Source organism: Ptychodera flava, chromosome 8, assembly GCF_041260155.1.
Source record: "Ptychodera flava strain L36383 chromosome 8, AS_Pfla_20210202, whole genome shotgun sequence".
Classification (NCBI taxonomy): domain Eukaryota; kingdom Metazoa; phylum Hemichordata; class Enteropneusta; family Ptychoderidae; genus Ptychodera; species Ptychodera flava.
In genome coordinates, this window is record NC_091935.1 from 6,657,148 (window position 1) to 6,672,859 (window position 15,712).

At 38.1% G+C, this 15,712-nt stretch overlaps 1 protein-coding gene across 3 annotated transcripts in view; it reads right to left on the reverse strand.

Moving 5' to 3' along the window:
• Positions 1–9,735, reverse strand: part of LOC139138316 (proteasome adapter and scaffold protein ECM29-like) — a 66,688-nt gene extending 56,953 nt beyond the window's left edge. For 2 of the 3 annotated variants that reach the window (XM_070706641.1, XM_070706640.1), the window contains exons 1-4: positions 9,660–9,735; positions 5,202–5,332; positions 3,855–3,944; positions 92–118 (exon numbers count right to left, since the gene is read on the reverse strand). In XM_070706641.1, the coding sequence (XP_070562742.1) occupies positions 92–118; positions 3,855–3,944; positions 5,202–5,332; positions 9,660–9,681 (270 nt within the window). In that variant the 5' untranslated portion in view covers positions 9,682–9,735. Of the gene's footprint in view, positions 1–91; positions 119–2,004; positions 2,135–3,854; positions 3,945–5,201; positions 5,333–9,659 lie in introns of those variants that run through there. The other variant, XM_070706642.1, reaches the window with a different exon arrangement.
• Positions 9,736–15,712: the final 5,977 nt, after the last annotated feature.

Here is a 15,712-nt window from a genome sequence, read left to right on the forward strand (position 1 = left end):
TACCCCCCAAATTACTAGTAGTAATACATGTATGTCGGAATACCTTGTTCTAATTCACGGATTAAATTTTAACTGATTGTGTTGTACTTACCGTCACAAATGTTACAGCTGAGGGATCCTGTATGGGATGAAGGAAACATGAAATATGAGTTACATGTGAAATGAGTGGCTGTTGGAATAGATGTCAGCTATATGTTTCACAATAGGTCTTGAATGATAGAAAACTTACTTTCTGCCTAGTTACTAATTATGGATAAACAAAAACATTTGCCATTAATTTATCTATACTGATGAAAAGCAGATAAAGTCATGATACACTTTATCATACAATGTTTCATAGATAGAGGGCGCTATTCCTGATAGTAAAGTGCTGTGACATCGTCTCCAGTTAAGTGCTCATAGTGCTCCTTTATTCAAGAAACTTAAAATTCTTGGTGTATATAAACAATTTAAGCTTCAGGTTGCCATTTTTGTCTATGATGTACTGCATGGTAATCTTCCCATGCCCTTCAAATCATATTTTTCCTCAATTGATCATGCATATAGTACTTGATCAAGAGATAAAAATGTTTTCCATCCACCAAAATGTAGAACCAGTTTAGGGCAAACATATGTTAAATTCACTGGTACTTCCGTATGGAACAATATTCCAGAAGACATAAAAAATATTTCCATGAGATACAGATTTAAAAAAGAATTGAAAAATTACCTGTTAGATTTGTAATTTTGCCGTTCTTGGCTATAATTTTCAGCTATTTCTCATTGTGTAATGTCATTCTTGTGATATCATGGAATAGTCGCCATTTCATATACTGACTATAAATTAATATATTTCTGAATATTATTACATATGTACTGCAGATTATTCTATTGTGCCCCACCACATAAAGTTGGTATTAAATCTCAGTAATGTGCATATGAGAAAAATAGTTCCTTTCAAAATCGGTTTTTGGCAGGATAAATTGCATATCATATTGACCACACAGTTGCTTCCTACACTTATTAATTTTATCATAATAATACAAAATGTTAACAATAAACTCCTTGTCAAACAGCTAAAAACGTACTTACAGATTGAGGGAGAATGTCACAAGCCATCAAATAACTATGCAAATTAGTCACGTGCCCATTCAATAATTTTTCGGTATTTTCACGCTAAATTATGCAAATGAGTATCAAATTTGGCGGACTACTTTATACTTTCAAATTGGTAAAAATTGTCGTCTACTGTATATTGAAACCCGCTCGATGGAGGACCGGCATTACGACTGGCAAAATTGCGAATATGTTGATCATTTCGAAAGTGAATTTTATTACGGAGACACAATGGAAACACCTTGTGACACTTGAGAAACAAGTATTTTCCAAGGATAACGCGACGGTAGCGTCGTTGACAGTGCCGTCTGGGACTGCACAGGGAGCGGAGATGTGACGTCAACACAGCTGACATGTCGAAAGTTGCACCGCAGAAAAACCAAAACACGGAAATGAAAACAAGACGCGAAGTGGCACTTTTCAAGGAATGGCTTCACACCATGACAGAAGAAACTTGCGAAGTTCTGAACATTCCACCACCTGAGTTAGATCAATTGCTAGCCCGTTTTTTTCTGAGCGACGGGACTCACTGACAGCGCTCGTACGGTAAAGCCTGCGTACAACGACTGCTCGATGCCGGCGTTCCACCAACTGTGGCTTCACAACTAAGCTAAGCGGGCACAAAAATCCAGCATTACTCAACCGCTATTCTATGGCCAGTGCAGACCAGCAGCGTCAGATGAGCAACATACTCGCCGGTAGCTATACAACCTGCATTTGATCCACAATCGACCGCGACCGGAAGTACAAGCCTGATGACGGCCGAACATACACCGCGACCGTGGCCGGTCCTTCGTATGCTATTCGAGGTCCCTTGTCGTCTATGCATCAAAATGCCCTCCATCAGTTTCCGCAACTACCAGGGATGTTCTCAAATGCACAAATCAGTGGTGGATCGTTCAACTTTACCTTCAACATCACCGAAAATAATTCCCTATCTCAACAGTCTTCGCCTGTATATCACGCGACGTCGTTGCATCGCCTCCAAACGTCGCCGACCTTCTCCGATTCCGACTCAGATTGAATGATTCAACCGATAACATAATTAGACTTTCTCGTTTTGAAGTTTTACTCATTGTTCTTGTTCCAGTGTACATGAATTTCGATTATAATGATATAAAATACGAACGGTTTCACTTGAAAACATTTGCAGTGTCATGTGTGTGTGAGTGACGTTGTTTGAGTGTACCAGCTGAGGGGCGAATAACTCTATAGGTTAAGTAATATCCATCCGCCGACCCAAGAATTTACTTGCTCGACGAAGTTACCAACGTGTGTAATTTGGGAACATATGTAATAATAACAGAACTCCATGACCTTGCCCTGACGTTTGTGTGGTACGGAAGTTATTTTCACTCGTGATGCGGTGTATCCTTGCTGTATTTTCACTCGCTTCGCTCGTGAAAATACGGCCGCAGGATACACCGCATCACTCGTGAAAATAACTTCCGTACCACACAAACGTCAAGGCAAGGTCATGGAGTTCTGAATATGAGGCTGAACTCTATTAGTGCCTATGGCAACTATTTTTCAGTCTTTTTCTCACGTTAAATTTTGTATGATAATGGCAGTGTATCCTTTGCCATAATTTGTATTCAGTTGACATGAGAATAAATTATTATTATTATTATTTTAAAATGAGACATTTTGCTACTTGATACTCATGAAGTCTGCCCACAAGGTCTTGTACATACATATATCTGTTTGATGAACAAATATGCAGTAATAGAAAATATAATTCTTGTGAGGAATATATCTATTGTACTACCTTTACTTCATTACACAGTGGCACAATGTTTTAATTGGATATTTTAATATGTTTCAACAGAGTCATGGAACAGTGGCATGGGTACTACAGATCTTTGCTGTTAAAATTACAACACACCTTTGGGAGTTTTTCAGATACTAAAATTTTCATGTATGCCACTTTTAGGAACTCATTCTGAAGTTTGTAGAGTACATGAAGTCTTAACCTTTTGGTGAAAAGGGGAACTTACACTTTCTCCACTGAGTTTTTGCCATTTTGATTTTCAAAGATTGGTAAATTTTCTGTTATTGTTTCTCTAAACCTAAACTCAACATCCTTTGTGACCCCTGATTTTAATGCTCGATTATGAAAGAGTAATTGTCACACTTTCTATTGAACATAAATAGTATCCACAGTAAATGCATAATAACACACATTATTATACACCTACTGCCGTAACCTATGGGAGTTTGACCGTCCAATAACTTTCCGTATTTTGTATAGTACACGGAGTCCCGAATACAGGAGACGCGCGACGCGCCTGTTTGACCTTTAACCTAGCGATTATCGGATGTAAACAAACTATTTTACGGTGAGTTATAGACATAATAACAACTTCCACCAAAATGTATTCATAGTATAAGGTTTAAAATACGCTAAACACAAAACTGAGTCTCAATGCAATTGATTTTTATTTTAAAAAACTAATTAAATTGAAAACATTCAGCGAAGTTTGCTTGTACTGCACTGAAAATTAATTGGCTTCGTGCCAACGCAAGGGACTTGTACTACGCAGGCGCGCGTTCCACTCATATCGCGCGTGCCGCATCCCTCAAAATTTACCATAGAATTATATATATGGACGATTAATGGAGGGAGGTGTATAGTACATGTACCCATGCCGAGCTCTTTGTGATGTACATCCTGATAGACCAGATGTCAACTAGGCCAGTCTGACTACAGAACGAGAGTGTTTTCAAATTCACTTCAAAGAAAACTTGAAACTCCATACCTGGTACTGCAGCAGTAAAGGTTCCACTGGGAGTTGTATTTTTGGCCTACTTTTTATCCTTCTATTAATATGTACAAGCAGTTCCATGACCTGGAAGTAAAACGTTTCCAATTCAGTGATGCCTCTAAGAAGGCAAAAACTGGCTCTGTTATAGAGACTTCTGTTTTCTGGTCAAAAATATTGTTACCTTGATAACGTTTAAGGGATTCAGTAGCACTTGCTTAAATTCTTCATCTGATCAGAACGAAATTAAAATATTTCGGCAAGATAAGCATCTTGAAACATAAATTATTAGCCTCTCTTTGTATCAATGGTTGGGATGGACTAGGATAAAAAAGTCATCGTTGATGACACAGTCCCCACTTGTTAATGGGTACTTTGATTACATGTCCTCAGAGAGGATAGAGTCCTCTTCTTTAGGTCTGTGATAAAAATACTTTTGAATAAATTCGCTTGATACATGTCTGAGTTGTAGTTCAGGACATGAAAAAATCGTAATAAAATGGCCACATGTCGGCCATATTGGATCTTATCACAAAACAATCGATGTGCATATGTATGACATAGGTCAATGTCCTTGTACCAAGTTTGAATAAAATCCGTTGAGATATGCCTGAGTTATGGCTCTGTACATGAAAAATTGTAACAAAATGGCCGCACGGCAGCCATATTGGATCGTATCACATGAAAAATTGACGTGCATATCTATGACATTGGTCAATGTCCTTGTACCAACTTTGAATAAAATCAGTTGAAACATGCCTGAGTAATGGCTCTGTACATGAAAAAATCGTAATAAAATGGCCGCCTGGCGGCCATATTGAATCGTATCACAAAATAAATCGACGTGAATATGTATGACATAGGTCAATGTCCTTGTACAAAGTTTGAATAAAATCGGTTGAGATATGCCTGAATTATGGCTCTGTACATGAAAAAATCGTAACAAAATGGCCGCCTGGCGGCCATATTGGATCGTATCACAAAACAAATTGATGTGCATATCTATGACATTGGTCAATGTCCTTGTACCAACTTTGAATAAAATCAGTTGAAACATGTCTGAGTTATGGCTCTGTACATGAAAAAATCATAATAAAATGGCCGCTTGGCAGCCATATTGGATCGTATCACAAAACAAATTGACGTGCATCTGTATGACATATGAAGTAATCCTTGTACCAAGTTTGAATGAAATCGCTCCAGGCATCTCTGAGATATCTGCGTGAACAGACGGACGGACGCACGGACGCACGGACGCACGCACACACGCACGGACATGACCAAACCTATAAGTCCCCCCGGACGGTGTCCGTGGGGATAAATTAAAAATGAATAAAATATTACCTTTTTACGAACTCCTTCTTGCTGACTTGATAACTTGAGCAGTACTGGGGCCAGAAATTTTGAAACAACATTCTGTAACTGTTCATCAGTTTCAGCAGATCCGACCCGGAGAAACACTCTCTCCAATAACTCTGTGGGGCAGGTAAAAAGTTCAGTTGTAAATATGAGCAGCTCAGTTGGTACTTTTCTTTTTCTTTCTTTTTTTTTATTTCTCATGAGACTCACACCATATGAAGTCACAGTTAACAGATTCATACTGTCTTGAAAATACCCTGCTCTTCTGTTATGGAAATTGATACGTAGCCCAAATTATGATTATTAATAAGTACAGCTTACCAACAACTCTTTTAACTCTAGTTATGAAAAGCACAGGTAGTAAAATGTCTTGGTCAAGGTCACAACATCACAACTACATCATAGCTTAAATCTGCTATCAGTTGCTCATGAAACAGTTACTCCAGCTGCCAGTCTATGATGCCTCTCAACGTATAAAGAGATCTTGAAAAATTAATAACCACTCAGAAATGAGTTATTTTTGTGCATGATGCATATGAAATCTCCATATCCATGGAATAATTTGTATTCCTAGAAAGCTGTAGAATTATTAATTTCAATTGATGCAGAGAGCATGGTTTTAAGAAAAAGGCAGCAGATTTTTCTTCAAATTTATTCCTAAAATTAAAGAGCCCACTAGCTGTATCTTTCTGCATTATTTTTATGATTTTACTTTCAAGCTAAAATAAGTTTGTGAGAATGTACTAATTTAGGTATGTGTATACACTATTATTAACTACCCACTGGGACTGTATATGCAGTTTTGAACAAAATAATATATATTATAGCCCAAACATGGGACTATGTGCCCGAGGGCAGGTGACCATTTGCCCGACGTAAGGAGGGCAAATGGTCTCCTGCCTCGAGGGTACATAGTCCCATGTTTGGGCTATAATGTTTCTATTACATGCCTCTCTTACACATTTTTCACTCAAAATAGTTAGATTTATTGGCAAATAATAATCCAATGCTTTATTTTTATCTTAGACAAAAATCCATTAACAATGGAACGATTTTCATAATCGAATGGCGCAATGATATATGTAAACTACTGTTATGCGGTTTATCAATTTTTTTTTCTGCAAAATTTTCCAAAACCGGATTTCCTGTGCAAAACATGAAATTTCGACTTTTTCACGTAAAATTGTTGTCAAGTTGAAAATAGTTCCGGTTCACTTTCAGTCCAGTGATGACTATGCGGCCCGCGACGTCATCGACGAGTTACCATTGAATCCTATGGAGCGCGCGACATTCGATATACGAGGCATGTAATAAAGACTAAACTGCGATTGAATGTTTGCCCAAACATTAAATCGCAGCCACATGTTAGAAAGCAAAAACCGTGGATACTGTGCACTTAAATCTTGATAGAAATTGCACAGAGTAGTCCAATGTAATGCATAGGGTGAATGTTTACTGTGATATTGTATGTTCTGTTTCCTTTGTAATATTACCAATTTTTAAAAATGGCATGAAATCAAAAGAGCAGTTAAAATTTGAATTTACTCGTCAAATGTTTTACAAATGAATGTTTCCTAATGCAGTAAAAGTCCATATCCCTTCAGAGGGTACAATTCAGAGAAAACCAGGAGAGAATAGGAAGATTAGGTCAACAAATTTCAAGAGTTCCAGCTAGTGGGGCATTAAGCCTTGATGCCTTATTCAAAATGGATTCTGCTGAATGATTGTACTCTGCATTACAACTGAACATTCAGCAGAACATCTGTCCTCTTAAAACTTATTTTACTCATAGATATTTGGGTTTAATCATCAGACCCATGACTCACTTGTCCTAAGTAATTTTTCTCACATACATATGAATTTTCTCCAAAGTGTGGTCGGAGTTCAATTAAAAACAATATCAGTAAAGATTCAATACTATATATTATTGCCTGAATACATAGCTTTATGTGCCTGAGAGCGGGTGACAATTTGCCCAACACCTAGAAGGCAAATTGTCTCCTGCTGTGAGGGAATATTAACCCATGTATCCCAGCAATAATATTTTTATTACATGCCTCTTCACAGTTAACGCTATATGACATTTAGTTAGATACAGGGCATACTCAAACAATTTACCATTATCGGCCGGCATCAAACAGATTTTAACGAAAGTCAAAATAGCAGTGCATACATGGATATTTTACATATAACTGTAAGTGTCTACTTTGCCGTCGGAAGTGTGGAAGGGTTTCACCGGACTGTATAACTTTGGAAACCGGTCAGTACATTGTTCACACGACCTGCTAACTCTCTGGATGTTCCTATTCAAATCAATGCACTGATTTGCACTCACATTGAGGCATGTAATTAAGTATAATAATGAATTTGAAGAAGGTATTGTGTTGCAGCCAAAACTTCAAAGAAGAATCACTGTACTTTGATGTCCAACTCTTTTGACAAATGTATTTTCTGAGTAAACGAAATGCAGTACATTGTCTGTTTTTATTCGATGTTTATGAAATTTGCTTTTCATTATTACATACTTGGCATGAGAAATAACATATGTTGACCATTTTTAATAAATATTCATGAAATATGAATTAATGTTATTGCAAATATGATGTAGCTTGACTGAACTAATTATAGAAATAACAGGGTAAACTTGATTGTCATTAAAATTATGTTACAGCTAGCGTTAGCACTTTCACACTACTTCCCTTCATAAATCATATTGTTAAAAATTTAAGAACAATTACTACTAGCTAAAGGTTTGGTTGTAAAGGTTTATTGACTTGCCATATATGTGATTACTTATTTTTTATTCCCCGAAACTGAAATTTAAAGAGGAGACTTTCTCTTCTGTTTAAGCATTTGTGCAATATATTTCGCTATGAAACCTCACAGCCACTTGCTAGGCCAAGACTCATCCACTGTACTACTGTAAGTACTCAGAAAAATACACCACATACATGTACTTAGCCTATACCTAATGGCACTCGCCTAGCGCCTGTTAGTACAGTACAGACAAAAATCATTGATTGCGATGTTTATCTACATGATCAGATGAAGAAAACCAACAACAGTCTACTACTAGTTATGAGACACGCACCTGTCCCTGTATCAACTCGCATTATTTATGAAGGAAAACTCTGGCCCTAGAGCTCGGGAAGTAAACTTCGTAAGTAACTAACCACTATTAGCGACAGTTTGCCTGCATATTTTTCACACTTGCTTGTAATGAAAACAGGGGAAATTACATTCTCTTTCAACGTGCAGATAAGCAATCACTTTCTAGTTGTCGTTCTTCAAATTACATGCCTGGCTAACAAAGCAATTGCTTGGTAGATTTTTCTGACTAGCAAGATGACAATTCACATAACTATTCAGTGGCTAATAGATTTCTATGACTGGCAAAATGGAGCAATGATATATCAAAAGAAAACAATTCATGTATGTTTGTGCATCATGACCTGTGACATTGTCTGTAATTTATCATCAAGGGGTCAATGTACTTGTTTTGACTCGCTGTTAGGTTATCAAATCATGAAAAACTTATCCTTCATGTCTTTTTAGTAAGAAACAGAATTACTAAACAGGGACAAACACAACAGAGACATTCAAAGAGTTGGTATAACACACTAGTTAAATTTCTGCAAGTCATTCATTCATTTTAACCTGACCCAAGAGCATGACCTGACAATTATGTGCCTGTGAGTTGTGAACTTGTCTGTTTTCCCTGATCTGCATAACATTTTTCATACTAAGGCCACAGATATCCTGTTGATTTCATCTGATTTAATGTTTTAATTCATTTTGAAAAACAGTTCGCATTATCAATGAAAAAAAATATATATATACTCATTCATTCACTCTGAAATTGCAAAACATGAATCCTTGACCCAATGTGGTGATGCAAATATCTGACACACAGAGTGTACATCCACAAAATGAAGACATAGAAATTATCTAAAATATAAAACGTGGTTGAATTGAAAGTTAAGATATGTAGGTTGAAGGATATGTTAGAAATGTGAACGGAATAGAATCTGCGTACTATGAGCATCAGAAGTATACATGATTCAGCCTTGTCTTTGCATAATTATGTTTCGTCTGGCATAAATGCCACTTCTCAAAAAATGACATATTCTTGGTTTTCCGTCAACAAAGACTGATTTTCTGGTCTTTTTCCACTACTGCATGACAGGTATTTTAACAATGTCCTCTAGCGGCGATCGTCATGACATGACATGCACAAAATCAGAGCGAGTCAACAAACATTATCATCAACGTGGTCAGGGCCGGTGTCGTGTACATTCTGGAAATTCAAAATTATTTCTTTTATCGATACTTCTAGCACTTCTCCTGTTCATATTGATGGCGATCGACTTATTTGACGCATTTTCCTGACATGTGGGATCATTTTCATCGACTCTGAATTTTTTTTTGGACAACTTGACTTACCCAGTTCGTCCTGCGCAGCCATCTTGCAGGTTGAGCTGAATGAGCGATTACTTTACTTGTAGCCTGTGCTTTCGTCACCTCGATTATCTATCCAGACTACAGCAAGAACATTAAAGGTGGAAAGATAATACGACATCTTTAGATAATTTATCTTTAAAATATTTAATTTACAATGAATCCCTTTATGATTAGAATTTGGTTTAATATGCATTTATTTTATCGAATATACAGCCTCGAAATGATCTCTTTATTAAAAGTAGTAGCATTATATTTAGAACAGATTTCGAATCTGAACTGTTATAAATTGTGTAAAAAATGCCTTTTAAATTATAGTTCTGTACTAAATACAATCTTAAAATATTTACATTTTTAAGACATCTACTATCAATTTTTTAATATGTTTTCGTATATTTTGAATATCGAAGATCTTGTTGTAACTTGGGAGGATATGAGCAGACCATTGATCAAAGGTCAAACAACAATATACGTACGTCCCACTCGAGGGACGAGGTATGATATGTGTTGCTTTTCGGTCTATAAACGCCACTAAGAACCCTTAACGCACTTCAAAAATGATCGCTAAGTTGAATATGGCAAGCCAAACGTTGCAATATTCTTGAAAACCTATTTTCTTTTTGTGAAAACCAATTCTTATTGTAGAAAACCATTTTCTCTTTGTAAAAAATCCTTAGATATGAACTTTAAACTTGTTTTCCAATTAAAACAGTGGTGTCTAAAAATATAATATTGACTATTAAAAATGATAAAAATTGCCAAAACTGTATGAATTTTTAGCATCTAATTTGTGCACCACCGTGTTCTTGACCGTACAGAGAACGCGGAGGCAAAAAAAGCATCCTTCTGCGATCTGGTATTCGAGAATGGCGGGCCGAAAAATCTGGGCGACAGTGTGAATTAACAAAAAAAACCACAGTGTGATGCTAGGATGCTGAAGTAGTGTCTTATTATTTTTTTCAATCAAATTACTTAGTGCGGATAAAAAATATATTAATTATATTGGATTTAACCAGAGGATCGGGATCCCGGTTCAGGGCCAATGATTTTTTTAAGTTCCTGCTGTCCCGCTTGGCCAGTAGAGATTTTGCGTAAGTTTCGCACACTGATCGGGATAAATAGGATGTGAGTAAAATATGTCTGGATATGAACGGATACGTCACTACTTTCTTCACTCTCTTCAGCTCTGCGTGGCATAGCCCTGCGTACAGGTATGTGTGTCCCGGCGTTATACGGCCACGAAGGGCGTTACGGCCTCGGAGGCCGTATAACGCCGGGAACACACAGACCTGTACGCAGGGCAATGCGTGGCATAACTCTGCATGGCAGAGCTGTGTGTTACCGGCGTTATACGGCCTCGATGACGCTCATTGTTAGACCCCGTCAGATCAGGGGACTACACCACAGTCGCTCGAGAGCTATTCAGCTCTGGGACTATTTGCCCCATAGACGAGTATACAGAAGCGAGGGTATTTCTCGCTTCTGTATACTCGTCTATGGGGCGAATAGTCCCAGAGCTGAATAGCTCTCGAGCGACTGTGGACTACACACTGACACAGTCGCAGCATGAGTCACAGGCGACCCAATAGGTTCTGAGTTTTTCACACTGTTTTCTCTATCATTTTCTCTTCTTTCTTCATGCTCTGAATGATCGGAATAAATAAAATAAATGGTTTATATAACCTAACCTAGCCTCTGTGACTCTTTATTTATTTTACACTCCATTACAAGGATATATATCTCTCATACACACATGCTGTAATTAATTAGTCAACACAACTAATTATGCTAATCCGTGGACTTATCAGGGATTTTACGGGTTGGTCAACATCGCGAAAGATAGGAATGGTTACTAAAACGGGAAGGTAAGAAGCTCTCCTGAAATGTGTCCAGAAATTACCAAATTGCGGCCAGTCATGACCATTTATCCACAATCTACTGCAGCCAATGTATTTCGATGGCCGAGGAGAGTCAGCTACTCTAATTTCAAACGTTTAAATGGTCGCAAACAGTGCAAACCCTGACAGTGCCTTGCCTGCAGTTCATGGCATGAGGACGTCCGTAAAGCAGGAAGTCGGAAGTTGAAACCTTTGACCTTTACGTTGTTTATATGTGGGCAAACTTGTAAACATATTTCCCAGGGACAAGTCTGATTTTGAATAGGGTCAAAGTTCGTGTACGTGGTTCTCTCAATCGGGTGGTGTTGCTAAGGTTTTGTCTGCCCACCGTCCATGGGTGGAGGGACGGTGGTCTGCCCGTAATAATAATTTGCTGTATTTTTTCTCACAAACATTGGAAATTCGTTTAAGTTTTAACATGGTTTTAAGAAACATTAATTTTTATATGAGGAATATTCTAGCTCGTATCCTCGAATTAAATCAGCCGATTTTCTTTGATACAGTTTTTTATATGGTTTGGAGAACTCTTTGGGGCGGCGTCAGATAACAAGTGGAATGAGACAACATTTCGTCCATGTAAGGAAATCATATAGCAAGTACTTCTTACGCTGGTGCAAACTCTACGAAATATTATGATATCAAAGATGTTTTCCATGATAGTTTACAAGTTTCTTGTCTAAATTCGCGGAAATAATCAAGAATATCTAAAAAATACTACACGTAATTGTGACCACATTTTGTATGTGTAGAGGTGTTGTTTGCCGTTCCGAACGTATGTTCTACACGTACGCGACGTATGGTTATCACTGATCAGCTGATGATGGAACGTAATTACGTGTAACTAAACTTCTCCATAACGATATGTTACCGGCAGACATGGAGATAATAGCGAGTGAATAGAAATGACGGTGACTGGTTTAAAAAATTCACAGTGCTGCTAAAAATTCTCACAGGCTTCTTAACGTAGTGGCCGACATCATCGGTGATGTCAGTTTGTGTTTCGATGTTGCGAGGTCACCGCTGACGTGACTTTAGTGACGGGCTGCACTGAGCCTCGTCAATCGCTTGTACGCCAGAAAAAGAACGGTCTGCGAGTAGTCATGTCGGAAAAAGCTGGAAAACGGCGATAGTTTGGTGATTTTTGAGCGGATTTCTGGTAGTGGTAGGCCCCTAATAACCATGTTGTCGATGAGTGTTGGCAATATTTAATTTGGGTGGAAAATTTTCGAAATATCGACAAACAAAGTTGCGACAAGCGTGCTGTCGGGCAGAACATGGACGTTCCCATGGCTGTGGTGGTGACGTTAAAGTCAAAACCAGCCGTGAAAGGCAGAAATCCCGTCCGAAAACACCACAGCTATGGACCCAAAGCTAGCCCACAGTCCCTCTAGAGGGACTTTGGCTAGCCTAACAGTACAAACGAAATTTTATAGCCCGTGCGCCGCTTCTTTCGGGAATTTTTTTTTGTGCACTAACAGCATAAGGCGTGATTGAAAATCGATGAATTCCTTAGACTAGTAGCCACCATGGAGCTAGAAACTAGCTCCATGTAGCAGCGACCGACTCTCTTTATTAGGCGAAAAAAGTAACCGGCGAGATTAACTCTTTGACGCCGTACTGTCATTCGAATCATGAGCTTGGTTGCTACCGTATACCAGAAAACAACCGACTTTGACGTCAAAGGCCTGTTGCTGGTACGTACTTTGAGACAGAAAATAACGATGTTACCGGTAGACATGGACTTAATAGCGAGTGCAGAGAAATGAAGGTGACTGGTTTAAAAAATTCACAGTGCAGGCAAAAATTCTCCAGTGCGTGCTGTTGCTAATGTGTCACCATTGTGCCTTGAATCACGACGCGGTTTGTAAATTATACTTGGTATATACACTCCCAGAAAACGACGACGTGAAACATACATCTATATAATTTTGTTGAAAAACTCATGAAACGGCCACTCCGGTGATCTTTTCTGCTTGGTCGGTCGATACTTTCTGGGTGGCATTTGTTACATGGAGCAGGACCATAATTAGTTATGTTAGAATTTGGCGCTTGGCAACGAAAAGCATGCGCGTTTCCAGCGTTCCTTTCAATCTAACTTCCCGTTTATTTTTGAATAATGAGCAGTGTTTGTTTGCGCATATCATGAATAGGCCTATATAAGCGTCCACTAGGTTTACGGACGTCCTCGGGACATGTTTCCCAGATCTTCATACCTTCCCCTTTTTCATTAACATCACTATCTTTCCGATGTTGACCAACCCCTGATAAGTCCACGGATGCGCTATTTTGCGGGTTGCGGGCTGCGGGCTGCGGGTTGCGGGCTGCGGGTTGCGGGCATGAAAAAATGTGTGATTTTTGGTATCATTTTCGCTAGTAGATAGAATAAATGCTAAAATAGTATCTAGATGTATTTGTTTATGGAATAAAAGCCGTGAACTTCTTGAATAATGCCGTTATTTTAGCTTACATCTGGTAAAGCACCACCAACGTCAGAATAGTCCATTTCCCATCCAACATTCGCCGTTGCACAGCGCACTGCCGATCGAAGCTTTCGAAATGATATGACTGAACACGGATGAGTAATAATATGAACACAAGACAGATTTCACAACAACTCGCTATATTAACTTTTTATGTAATGATTAGGACGGATAGTTTAAAAGTAAGTTTCGGATCGTTGACAGCACAGATGAACTGGGAGATGAACTTCGGTTCGTTGAAACTCGACACGCCTAATAATTTGTTACTTTTTCATAGAATGCCATGCCCTTCTCACACTTCAGATTGGTTCAACCGCCGATAAAAGCACAATTTTCAGAATCGTTTCCAATGCCGTTTAAAATTATTTTATTGTGTTGAACACGATAATAGTCCTAGGAAACTTTCATAGTCACGCTGGATCAAATGCATATGGAGCGACTATCATACTGCAGGTGCAAGTCATAGAATATGTTCATGATATTAGGAGATACACAATTATTGAGAGCTGCAGAACACAAACTCATCCAAAAATATTCCTATTAGATCGATTCCTGAAAATAAGTCAACGCACCGACGTGTTTTTCCCGCTGAAATTCTCGCGTAAAATGTTAGCGGAATGTCGTTCTCTGTGGTCGTGACCTCGGTTGAACCGAAACGGCAAAGTAAGCTAAGTCCATTGTCGTACGTCTTTTTCTTTTAAAGATTTCATGAAAAATACACGGCATTTAAATACACAACACTTCTACGCTTTTTGAAGTCAAATCTTTCCTTACACATTGCATTTAAGTAGGCATTGTTTAATTTTCTGTATGTGTTGCCCTAGAACCGAATTGTGAATAGATGCATTACAAAGAATTTACTTCCTATGGCCTGATACTAGAAATGTAACAATTTTCATTCCGCGATAAGTGGCGACATTTCCGAGGCGCGATTTTTTTTGTCAGTCTGGTATTATTTCTCACTCACATCCATGGCAAGAAAGAAAAGTGATTTCAGATCCCAAATTATTTGTGATGGCCAGGCAGCTCGGAACAAATAAATTGGTCCTCGGAATCGCCGCTTTTAGTTTAGCAGATTTTGATTTTTTTTCAGAAACATGACGTATTTTCACCCACTTGGTATGGTCTGTTATAGCATCTTTAGTCCAAAAAATCAATTTTACAGCATATATGTTTTCAACAGCCTTCAAATGTACAGTATTATGTTAAAATACACAATATGGAATATGTTGTGTTTCATTAATTTTAACCATCTTGACCTGATGTTGAAAATATGGACTTGGCAGGAAAAGGGATACTGTACGATAGACCTGATCATGATTATTAGACACCTTCTAAAGGTTTTATTTCTTATATACTAAATGCCATATTACATATATTAGAAATCTAGCCATAATTCTAAAAACCCGCAGCCCGCAACCCGCAACCCGCAGCCCGCAACCCGCAACCCGCAGCCCGCACTTTAGCAGATACCATAAGTCCACGGATTAACATAATTAGTTGTGTTGACTAATTAATTACAGCATGTGTGTATGAGAGATATACGTCCTTGTAATGGAGTGTAAAATAAATAAAGAGTCACAGAGGCTAGGTTAGGTTATATAAACCATTTATTTTATTTATTCCGATCATTCAGAGCATGAAGAAAGAAGAGAAAATG